General features: G+C 58.9%; 1 protein-coding gene across 5 annotated transcripts in view; it reads left to right on the forward strand.

The window, feature by feature from the left end:
• The window catches only part of R3HCC1L (R3H domain and coiled-coil containing 1 like), a 60,288-nt gene extending 58,113 nt beyond the window's left edge, over positions 1-2,175 (forward strand). For all 5 annotated transcript variants that reach the window (XM_073354648.1, XM_073354651.1, XM_073354652.2 and 2 more), the window contains one exon: positions 1,300-2,175. In XM_073354648.1, coding sequence (XP_073210749.1) covers positions 1,300-1,355 — 56 coding nt within the window. In that variant the 3' untranslated portion in view covers positions 1,356-2,175. The remainder of the gene's footprint in view (positions 1-1,299) is intronic.
• Positions 2,176-12,119: the final 9,944 nt, after the last annotated feature.

The following is a 12,119-nucleotide window of genomic DNA, read 5'->3' on the forward strand; positions in this document are numbered from 1 at the left end:
GGTGCGTGCGCTGGGTGAGGTTGGCCCAGGGCATTGTGCAGTGCCAGCTCCTCTCTGGTCCTGCCCGCAGCTTTCCCCTCGCTCTGAGGCGGGGTCCCTGTGCCATGGTGCCCTCACCCGCCACTTGCTGGTGCTTGCAGCCCCTCCCCCATTTAGTGCCTGCTGCAAATCTCATTGCCTGTCTTGGCTAGCTCCGGGAGAACGATGGTGGGGCCTGTTCCCTGCAGTGCCCCCCGGGCCTTGCCCAGCTCAGCCCTTTGTTGCTGGTTGAAGGGGGAGCGCTCTGCCTGGGGGTGTGCAGGCAGCTCTGGGAAGGGGGAGCGGGTTCTCCACCCCAGGACCTGTCTTCGGCTCCACGGTTTGCAGCCCCTCTACAGCCCCACCTGGGGCAGCATCTGGCAATCGGCTGGGCTGCTGGGCAGAGCCTGCTGCAGGCTGTCAGTCTGCCCGGCCCCCTCTGGCAGGCATGGCAGCTGGCTCGCGGCCCTCCAGCTGCAACGGCCAGATAACCGGTGATGGAGCGAGCCGGGCGGGCCAGGAAACAGACCGAGTGTAACAAGGTCACGGTGAATGTCCAGAGCGTGTCTGTCTGTCGTGAGCATGGAACGGGCCAGGAGATTAACCCTTACCTGTCTGCCTGCCACGAGAGCACTCTGCCTTTCGTGGTGTGCCCATGTGTGCCTGCCTGCCCATGCAGACCCTCGCCCCCTGCCCAGGCCCCCTCCCTCCTGCCCACTTGTGGGGTGGTGTTAGTGCTCTCTGGGACTAGGAGTCCCTGCCACTCTTACCCAGGGCATGATGGTGCTGTGGGGGGGGGCACAGTGGCAGGGAAAAGCCTGGAGCTGAGCAGAGACCTCCCATTCCTGTGGGTCCACCCCACTGCGCCCCTCGGAATAGCTGAGTGAGGGGCCCCCTCAGGCCAGGGGCAACTGCCCTCCCCACCTGCCTCTGGCAGCAGGTGCATTTCTCCTGGGCTGCAGGGATCAGCTCGTGCCACTAGGTGGAGCCCAAGCAGCGCGCTCGGTGTGGGGCACCAGAGCCAGCTCACAGGTGGGGGTGACAGACAGGCTGGGAGCTCCCAGGCCCCCCTTTCCGGCCCTCTGCCTCACTGCTCTCAGCCCCGAGAGCCCCTGCCCGTCTAGTGGACGGCCTGGGAGGGGTGCTGCAGTAGGGTAGCAGGAGCGGGGGGCATGGGACATGGAACACGCTGTGGCTGGGACAGCCGGGGCTGGTGCGGGCCCTTGCTCGGAACCCAGGGGCCTGGAGCCAAGCTTCACCCTCCCTCCCTTGTCTCTGCAGAGAGAAAGCGCCTGGAGAACAAGCAGCGGGAGGACATCTGGGAAGGCCGGGACTGAGCCAGGGCTGCAGCGGAGACGACCGGAGCACCCAGGGCTGCTGGCAGGCACATGATGGGGGGCACTGTGGTGCCATGGGTTTCAGATGCCAGTGCAGCCCAGTGCCAGCTGCACCCACGCAGGCTGGCCAGGCTGTGTCAGAGGGGGGAAGGGGAGAGGCCTGTCTGGAGCCTGGCGCAGGGGAAGCGGGGTCTGGCTGACAAAACACAGCAGCTGTTTGTATTAGGACTCTTAGTGGGGGAGCCTGGCAGGCCCTGCCGCCGGCTGTGTGCACCCCTGGAGGGGTGTGGGGGCTGGCAGGCCCTGCTGCCAGCTGTGTGCACCCTGGAAGGGGGCCTTGGCCTGCCCCGTCCCCGTCCCTTGCCCTTTGAGACCCTGGAGTACAGGGAGTCAGTGATCTGGGGCAGGAAGGGTTTGAACGCTGGGCTGGGGCAGCGAGAGCTCAGCTGAGTCTGGTGGCTGTGCCCTGTGCCTGGCACTGCCCAGGCTATGCTGGTGCTGGGTAACGCTGTCCTGACACACTGGCTGCAGCCTCGTTTGCTGCTGGGAACGTGGCCTCCAGGCTGCCCAGCTCGCTCTCAAGATGGTAACCCCCTTGCTCCCTGCAGCAGCCTGGACCATGCAAACAGCCCTAGGCAGCGGGAGGGGATTTTGCAGGACTCTGCGTGAGCTGTGCTTTGGTGAGCCATGCCGTGCTGTGCTGTGCCGAGCCGAGCCAACGCAGCCTGGGGGCGTGCCAAGCATGAGTGAGTGAGAAGCCGTGTGAGATGGAGATTCCCTGTCCTTTATTTTGCTATTAAATTGCCTGGTTTTTACACTGCCCAGAGGCTCCGGGCTGCAGATCTCTGTACTTACCCCTCGTAACCCTGGCAAAGGAGTGATATGGGGGGCAGAGGGAGCTACGCTCCCTTGCAACTGGCCGTCTCAGCACCTGGAGAGGCTGTTTAGGACAGTGGCAGAAGTGCTGGAGCTGGGTATTCCTGGTGAAATGGTCAGTAGTGAAATGGTTAATGTATGGACATTTAACACAGTATTAGGTTTCAGAGTGAACAGCTTCAACGCGATGGGCTCAGACTGGCATTGCAGGGTCAGGTTCTCGCGGGGAGGGCGTGGCGCTGTAAGGGCGGGAGCCCCCCGTGCCATGCACTGGGAGTCAGGGGTACCGTTCTGCCTGCAGAGCACACAGCAGGTGCGCACCGGAGACCTTTTGCACTGCCCGGGCATCTCTCCTGCCCTGTGGGATGGGGCCTGGACAGCAAGGGGTTAACAATGTCAACCTGAATGAGAGGTGAGACAGGCAGGCACTGGGGAACCCTCCCTCCCTCAGCACTTGGAGCCGCTGGCTGCCCTGGCCCCTGGCCTAGCTGGCCCCTGGCCCGGCCCTGCCCTGCCCTGCCCTGCCCTGGCTACTGCACCAGTTCGGGTCCCACATGCCACTTTCCTGAACGTTTTTATAGAAAACCCAAACCCTTTCTGCTCAGTCACTCTGAGAAGGAGCCCCAGGGCTGCGGTCCGTGCGCAGGGTCCTGCAGGCTGCGGGGCCGCTGAGACGCCTCCCGGGTACCTTGGGAAACGGGACAGTTTCAAGGGGATTTCAGTCAGACCCTCCTGGTGTTTCCCAGCCAGGACCCGGCCCCAGGAGGTCCCACCTAGGATGGGGCACTGGGGAAGTTGGGGCCTGCTGGGAAGCTTCCCTACAAGCTGGTCCCATCTCAGAGCTCTGTGAGCGCCGGGCCGGGCTGTCACGGGCTCTCAGGTCGTGCCCACTCCTGGCCCGTACAGTCCCTGGGGAAACCCCTTCAGTGTGACAGCCCTTCTCAGGAGTCCACTCTTTCTCGGAAGCCCCTCTGCCTCCTGGAGCCGCACCTCTCTGAGCCTTAGCCCACCTGTCTCTCGGCGTGGGCCCCTCAGGGAGTCCACTCACTCTGGAGCCCTGGAGCCTCCACTCCCAGAGGGAATAATGCCCCCTGTTCTCTAGACCAGAGCGACTATCAGCTGGCGTCAAACAGGAGGGTTTATTGAGCGTCTGAACACAATACAGGAAACTCTCAGGGCTATCAGGCCTGGCCTCCCTCAGCACAGCACATCCAAGTCTCCCCTGCATCCAGGGGAGTTCTGCTTGCTCCCTTTCTCCAGCCCTGAGCCCCCCTGCTGCCCAGCTGGGCATCCAATATCACCGACCCCAAGCCCCCCTCTGTCCATTGTCTTCTCTCCAGGTAAACAGGGTCACCTGGGCCTCCTCCGTCCTCTGGCCCCCTCTGGCCAGACTGGCTGGTCAGGTCACCGGGGTCCTCTCTCTGCAGCCCATTGTCCTCCCACTGGGCAGAACGAGCTGTGACTCCCGAGCTGGGCCTCCAGGTCCCCAGGTCACCAGTCGCTGGGGTTTCCATTCTCCAGGCCATTGGCCGGGGTCCCAATTCCCTCGCTAGTCCTGTGTCCTAACAAACCCCCTCTCCCATCCCCTCGTTAAACCAGTAACACCCAGGGACACTGAGTCCCACCCCTTCGGCATGCAAACCATTGACAAAACCAAGAAAATCCCCCCCTTTGTCGCACGGGCCCGCTCGGGGGCTCCTGGGGGAACGTGGCCGGCGGGCAAGCAGGCGGGGCACCCTGCCTCTGAAGGAACGGCTCCAGCAGTGAGCTGGCAGCCGCTGTGCCCTGTGACCACCGCGTCCCGTAAATAGCAGCCAACACTTAGTGCAGCACGAGCGTCGGCTTCCGCCTCTGTCTGTCAGAAAGGTCACGGGCTGGTTTCCGGGCACTTGGCCACGGAGCAGCCCCAAACAAGGGGCCGTGTGTGCTGTGTGCACAGGGGAGGAGAGCGGTCGAGAGCCCTGGCACTGAGCTGGGTCTGGACCTGGGCAGCAGGGACCTCGGGGGAGCAGCTCCACCGACTCCTGCTCCTGCTGGGCCCAGCTCTAGCTGGATGCAGCTGCCAGGGCTGGGGATGGGTGCTGGCAGTGCCCAGAGGGCCGGGGGAGGTGAGGGCTGCTGTGCCAAGAGGTGCTGCCTGGGGCCCAAAGGCGGCAAGGGGCAGTGGGCACCATGCTCCTGCTGCCACTGTGGGGGGGCACATCTCCCCCGAGCGCCCTGGCAGGGCTAAGGGGGCAGTGAAGGCAGCCCAGGTGGAGGCCCTGCTGCGCTCTCCCAGGGACTCTGGCCATGTGCAGGGCCTGGCCGCTGCACCGAGTGTCAGGAAGGTGCAGGTCCCAAGGACGCCCTCCTGGCAGGAATGTGCTGGCCTCCTGCCCAGAACAGCGGGGTGTGCCCTGTCTAGGAAGGGGCAGACGCAGCCCCTCTGTGGGACGTGTCATGTGGGCAGCATTCCGGGACATGGGCGGGCAGGCGGGTGGCTTCCTGCCCAGCACCATGGGACCTGCTTTTCCTGGCGCTCGCAGTAGCTCTAACCACCTGCCAGCCTTGGGCCCCTCCTGCTCCTTGGAAACAGCTTCCTTCTGCTCTGAGCTGCTGCTTGTCCCTGGATGGCAGATGTGGCCTGGCAGGGAGCCTAAGGTTCCTCTGCCCCATTCATACCATGCTGCCCTTGGGAGACAGGACCCACGTGGGGATGGGGCCGGTCCCACTGCCCCCAGGAGCCCTGGACTGGGCTTCTTGGGTGACCTGCCCATGGACCCCATTTCCCCAGCCCGTCAGGCCGGGCGCTCATGCCCTGCCCAGGGCATTGTGCCCCCAGCAAGAGACGCGTCTGTCTGTCTAGCAGGACGGCAGCTCCTGGTCCAGGGGCAGGGAGTTCACGCAGCCCCTGGCTCACCTGGGCAGTGCTGTTCCCTTCACTCAGCCCCTAGCAATGCCCTTAGCCGCCCCCTTGTCCGTGTGTCCTGAGCTGGGCTGACAGCAGCCAGATGCCCTGCCTTGTGTCAGGCTCTATTTACTGTCCAGCATGTCTCCTGATGTTTGTCTCTTCTGGACGTTAAACAGCCATGCCCCATGGCCTCTCTCCCCCCAGGTCCTGTAGAGGTGACTGGGAGAGGAAGATGGGGCTGGGGGATCTCTGGAAACTTACCCTCTTCCCTGCACTGCCCCTGAGGCTCTGGCACGGGCCCCTGTCTGAGGTAGGTACTGGGCTCGAGGGACTGTTGGTCTGACCCAGTCTGGCCATGCTCATGGTCTGCTGTAACCTTTCTAAGCAGAGGCTCTGAGAACTGAGCAGATGGCCAGCCGTGGGCACTGCTGCCCTTCAGTGATATCATCGCGCTTTCCATCCCATTCGTTACCCACCCTAACCATGGGGCCGTGTGGCTGGCAGCTGCTGCCCCATCAGCAGCTTGCACAGAGCTGGCCAGAGCCATGCTCTCGTCTCTTCTCGGAGCGGCTTCAATTCATCTAGAACCAGGCAATGGGTGTGAACGGTTCCTGGTTTACTGCGCGCTTGCCGGCACCAAATTTCAGCTGCCGTCGTGCTGCCACCTCCCCTCACTCGGCCCCCAGCCCGCTCTGGGCCCGACGACCCGAACTAACGCTGGGGCCTTGGGCAATGAGCAGGGGGCTGGACTAGATGACCTCCTGAGGTCCCTTCCAACCCTGATATTCTGTGAATGTGGCCCCCTCCTTTACCAGCCGCTTTCCCAGCTCCTTGGCAGCAGTGCGCGTGGCCGGCCCGCTCCTTGGGCTGCCGGACGCTGCTCACTGTGTGACCGTGTTCAGTGTCAGCCAAGCTTGACGCCTGGGCACCTGCACAGAAGTGTCAGCCGGCGCCGCCAGGACCAGGGCAGGGGCATAAGTCAGTTTGTCCATGTGAAAGAATTCATACAGCCCTGCACTGGAGAGGCTAGGGGGAGAGGCGTCACCCTGCTGCCAGGGATGTGCCTTTTGCCCTCCCTGCAATCCGGCCACATCTGGATCTGAAAAACCCCTGTTCACATGGGTGCCAGAGACCTGCTAGCCCTGGCCTAGAGTCCAGGATTCCTGGCTGTCTGCATTTTTCTGCGGTCCAAGCTGTGAACCCCCAGCAAAGTGTGTGTCTCACCTGTGCCATTGTCTGGCCCACAGGGAGGATGACAACCTACTACTGCTGTCAGTTACTCAGTTAGCTCAAGCGGCAGACCTGTGTGCGATGGCCCTGAAGGTCTGCTGCCCCAGACGGGTGTCAATATAGGGCGGTGTGATAGAATTTGTGGGTTTCTCAGTTTGCTTTTGTAAAAAGCCAATAATGACACACACAGTGAAAGTGCAGTGAGGGGCCGTCCCGCACTCCAAGCGGGACCGTGGGTGGCCTGTGCAAAGTTTGCAGATGACACAAAAATGGTGGAGTGGCGAGCAAGGGCAGGGTGCGTGTACAGCGTGACTGCATGAGCTGGACTCCTGGGAACAACGTGCGCGTTAAATGCAGTCGCATGCAAGGTGCTAAGGCTGGGAACCAGGCATAGGGGTCAGGCTGCCCGGCTGGCAGGCGGTGGCCTGGAAAGCAGTGACTCAGGAGAGGACTGGGGGGGCATGAACCCAATGGACCAGGGCTCCCAGCAGGGCCCTGCAGCGAAGAGGAGCGTGAACCGCGCTGTGTCCCTGGGGAGTGGCAGTCGGAGCAGGGAGGGGCCGTTACCTCCGTATAGTGCCGTAGGGAGCCGTTTGGGGAGGGAGTAACCCACAGGGGAGGGCATTGGGCCCCCAGGCCGGCTCCTCACCCCCTGCAGTCCTGGAGTCGCTCTGGCCACGGGCACTGCCGGCCAGCAGCTGTAAGTGGTGCGGGGCCTTTGCTGTGCCCCTGGCTGCACAATGGCCTTTGTGTGTCCTGCCCCTGGCACAATGGGGCACAGCCAGTGGGGAAGGCCCAGCAGGGCTGGGGCAGTGGCAGGGAGAAGGCCAGAGGCCCTGGCTGTCCCCAGGGCTGCTCCTTTGTTTAGGGGTTGAGGGTGCAGCTGCCCAGTTGGGTGGAGCCGGGTGCAGGCACCCCATTGCCCATGGCAGCTCCAGCTGGGGTGCGGCAGAGGAGGGGTCCTGGCTTTGGGCTGTTGCTGCTACAGGCTACCTGGGCCAGAGCCAGTCGGCTGGGCACCCTGTGTGGCTGCAGGAGAGTGGGGGAGCTATGGGGGGGCTGCCGAGGGCTGGGGTGGGGGATTGCTTCCTGTGTGGCTGCAGGGGCCTGGTCCCCAAGTCCCAGGACAGGCGTGTGCCCACACACTCGTCTTGCTGAGCTGACAGCTCTCTGTCTCTGTCCCCTGCAGGCTCTACCGCCCCCGCTCCCCAGCCCCAGCTTTGGGACTAGGGCAACAGGTGCCTCCCTCCACACACACCCACCATGCCACAGGGACGGGCAGCTCCCTAGAGATCAAGACCAGAAGTGACCCCTGTGATCAGTCCAGCTGCACAGGGCAAAGCCCCCCCCCCCCCCCGCCCTGATGTAACGCTGGTCTGGGGGAAAGAGGAGGGGCACCTGTGTGATGAAGTGGGACTGTTCTTAATGGTTCCTCTGAATAGTGTGGGGGTGCCTCAGTTTCCCCTAGGCAGTTCTTAAGTATCTAGGGGGTGGGATAAGGGTGTATGATCATTGCAGAGCCCTAGAGGGCAGGTGTATGCAGGGGTCTGGACACAGAGAATGGCCGACACCCTGTTTCCTGGCCACTGATGGCCTGGGCCCTTCCCCCCCTGCAAGGTGAGAGCTAAAGGGTTGGAGAACAAAGGAATCAGGTGACCTCCTGGCCTGGGAAAGGGACAAAGCCCAGAGGAGGAGGGGCTGGAGGGATTTGCAGTTTGGGGCTGGCTGGGACATGGAGTGAAGGGCAGACGTGGTTGTCTGGCTCACTGCCCCCCAAAATGGACCCAGCTGAGGGGTCCTGTTCTCTGCACCTGCAAGCTCTGTGTTAGACCATGTTCCTGTCGTCTAATAAACCTTCTGTGTTACTGGCTGGCTGAGAGTCACATCTGACTGCGAAGTTGCGGGACAGGACCCTCTGGCTTCCCCAGGACCCTGCCTGGGCGGACTCGCTGTGGGAAGCACACGGAGGGGCAGAGGAGGCTGAATGCTCCGAGGTCAGACCCAGGAAGGTGGAAGCTGTGTGAGCTGTGGGTCCTGAAGACAGGCTGCTCCCAGAAAGAAGACTGCCCCAGAGTCCTGACTGGCTTCATGGGGAGCAGTTCCAGAGCATCTCCCAGGAACTTGGTGACAAGGGGTGCCTCAGTTTCCCCTATGCAGTTCTTAAGTCTCTAGGGGGTGGGATAAGGGGCTGTAATTGTTGCAGAGCAAAGGGCCAGGGTACGTAAATGGCCAACGCTCTGTCTCCTGTCCACTGATGGCCTGGGCCCTTCCCCCCTGCAAGGTGAGAGCTAAATAGATTCATAGATATCTAGGTCAGAATGGACCATTGTGATCATCTAGTCTGACCTCCTGCACAACGGAGGCCACAGAATTTCACCCACCCCTCCTGCAAAAAACCTCACACCTATATCTGTGCTACTGAAGTCCTCAAATCTTAGTTTAAAGACTTCAAGGAGCAGAAAATCCTCCAGCAAGTGACCCGTGCCCCATGCTACAGAGGAATGCGGAAAACCTCCAGGGCCTTCCAATCTGCCCTGGAGGAAAATTCCTTCCCGACCCCAAATATGGCGATCAGCTAAACCCTGAGCATATGGGCAAGATTCATCAGCCAGATACTACAGAAAATTCTTTCCTGGGTAACTCAGATCCCACCGCATCTAATATCCCATCACAGGCCATTGGGCCTATTTACCATGAATATTTAATTACCAAAACCATGTTATCCCATCATACCATCTCCTCCATAAACTTATCGAGTTTAATCTTAAAGCCAGATAGATCTTTTGCCCCCACTGCTTCCCTTGGAAGGGCTGTTCCAGAACTTCACTCCTCTGATGGTTAGAAACCTTTGTCTAATTTCTAGTCTAAATTTCCTGGTGGCCAGTTTATATCCATTTGTTCTTGTGTCCACATTGGTACTGAGCTTAAATAATTCCTCTTCCTCTCCGGTATTTATCCCTCTGATATATTTATAGAGAGCAATCATATCTCCCCTCAACCTTCTTTTAGTTAGGCTAAACAAGCCAAGCTCCCTGAGTCTCCTTTCGTAAGACAAGTTTTCCATTCCTCGGATCATCCTAGTAGCCCTTCTCTGTACCTGTTCCAGTTTGAATTCATCCTTCTTAAACATGGTAGACCAGAACTGCATACAGTATTCCAGGTGAGGTCTCACCAGTGCCTTGATAACGGTACTAAAACCTCCTTATCACTACTGGAAATACCTCTCCTGATGCATCCCAAGACCACATTAGCTTTTTTCACGGCCATATCACATTGGCGGCTCATAGTCATCCTATGATCAACCAATACTCCAAGGTCCTTCTCCTCCTCCGTTACTTCTAATTGATGCATCCCCAGCTTATAACTAAAATTCTTGTTATTAATCCCTAAATGCATGACCTTACACTTCTCACTATTAAATTTCATCCTATTACTAGTACTCCAGTTTACAAGGTCATCCAGATCTTCCTGTATGATACCCTGGTCCTTCTCTGTATTGGCAATATCTCCCAGCTTTGTATCATCCGCAAACTTTATTAGCACACTCCCACTTTTTGTGCCAAGGTCAGTAATAAAAAGATTAAATAAGATTGGTCCCAAAACCGATCCCTAAGGAACTCCACTGGTAACCTCCCTCCAGCCTGACAGTTCACCTTTCAGTAGGACCCGTTGTAGTCTCCCCTTTAACCAATTCCCTATCCACCTTTCAATTTTCCTATTGATCCCCATTTTATCCAATTTAATAATTCCCCATGTGGCACGGTATCAGATGTCTTACTGAAATCGAGGTAAATTAGATCCACTGCGTTTCCTTTGTCTAAAAAATCTGTTACCTTCTCAAAGAAGGAGATCAGGTTGGTTTGGCACGATCTACCTTTTGTAAAACCATGTTGTATTTTGTCCCATTTACTTCAATGTCCTTAACTACTTTTTCCTTCAAATTTTTCCCAAGACCTTGCCTACTACAGATGTCAAACTAACAGGCCTATAATTACCCAGATCGCTTTTCTTCCCTTTCTTAAAAATAGGAACTATGTTAGCAATGCTCCAATCATATGGTACAACCCCTGAGTTTACAGATTCATTAAAAACTCTTGCTAATGGGCTTGCAATTTTGGGTGCCAATTCCTTTAATATTCTTGGATAACGATTGTCTGGACCCCCCGATTTAGTCCCATTAAGCTGTTTGAGTTTTGCTTCTACCTCAAATATGGTAATGTCTACCTCCATCTCCTCATTCCCATTTGTCATGCTACCATTATCCCTAAGATCCTCTTTAGCCTTATTAAAGACTGAGGCAAAGTATTTGTTTAGATATTGGACCATGCCTAGATTATCCTTAACCTCCACTCCATCCTCAGTGTTAGGGGTCCCACTTCTTCTCTTGGTTTTCTTCTTACTGACATGGCTACAGAACCTTTTACTATTGGTTTTAATTCCCTTTGCAAGGTCCAACTCTACTTGACCTTTAGCCTGTCTCACTTTATCCCTACATGTTCTGACCTCAAGAAGGTACCTTTCCTTGCTGATCCCTCCCATCTTCCACTCCCTGTATGCTTTCTGCTTTTTCTTAATCACCTTAAAGGGTTGGAGAACAAAGGAATCAGGTGACCTCCTGGCCCAGGAAAGGAACAAAGCCCAGAGGAGGAGGGGCAGGAGGGAGTTTCAGTTTGGGGCTGGCTGGGAAATGGAGTGAAGGGCAGACGGGTTGTCTGGCTCACTGCCCCCCAGAATGGACCCAGCTGAGGGGGTCCCGTTCTCTGCACCTACAAGCTCTGTGTTAGACCCTGTTCCTGTCGTCTAATAAACCTCCTGTTTTACTGGCTGGCTGAGAGCCATGTCTGACTGTGGAGTTATGGGGCAGAGGATGGGCAGACTCGCTGTGGGAAGCGCATGGAGGGGCAGAGGATGCTGAATGCTCCAAGGTCAGACCCAGGAAGGTGGAAGCCGGGTGAGCTGCGTGTCCTGCAGACAGGCTGCTCACAGAAAGGAGACTTCCCCAGAGTCCTGCCTGGCTTCATGGGGAGCAGTTCCAGAGCATTGCCCGGGGACTCCGTGATACCCCGCCACCGGGTCCGCTGGGCCGAGGGTTCATGGCTCACTGGTAAGGACGCACACAGCAGCACTGGTGTGAGTGGGGCTGGGTTCTGGGCTGCCATGGGTCAGTCTCTGCAAGACCTAGGTTCAGTGGTTGTTCCCCAGGCAGCTACTTCCAGCCTGTGATCACCCCACAACCTTGGTCAGGCTGCAGCCGCTCCATGAGCCCGAGCCCCCAAGGCAGGTTTCTCGGCCTTTAATCTGCCATGTGGCCCCCTCACCCGTTATCAGCCTCCTGCTCAGCCCCCCAGCCTCAGTGCTCCACTTTGCGCTGGCCCCAGCGACCCGCTTGGCTCCGGCCCTCCAGCACCTCCGCCAGCCCTGGAGCCCCCCAGTCTCCTTGCCAGCCCCAGCACCCCACCCTCCGCCAGCCCTGGAGCCCCCCAGTCCCCATGCCAGCGCCCTGCCATGGCCCCAGAGCCCCTGTGCCAGAGGCTCACATTCAGCTCGTTCCCCCCCAGCCCCCCACATGGCCACCCGCCATTGTCCCCAGCGTGCCAGGCCAGGGTGGGTTGGGGGTGCTCCTTTGAGGCCTTGCACCTTGGCCCCAGCATCTTCCCTACAGCCAGGTTCCCTCTCGCTCTTCTTTGGGAGGGCGGGGGGAGTAGCAGATGTGGCCGTATGGGTGTGGGGGTCACTGTCTGCCGCTCCCCAGCAGCCTCTGCTGACCC

This window comes from Lepidochelys kempii, chromosome 7 (assembly GCF_965140285.1).
Source record: "Lepidochelys kempii isolate rLepKem1 chromosome 7, rLepKem1.hap1, whole genome shotgun sequence".
NCBI classification, from domain to species: domain Eukaryota; kingdom Metazoa; phylum Chordata; order Testudines; family Cheloniidae; genus Lepidochelys; species Lepidochelys kempii.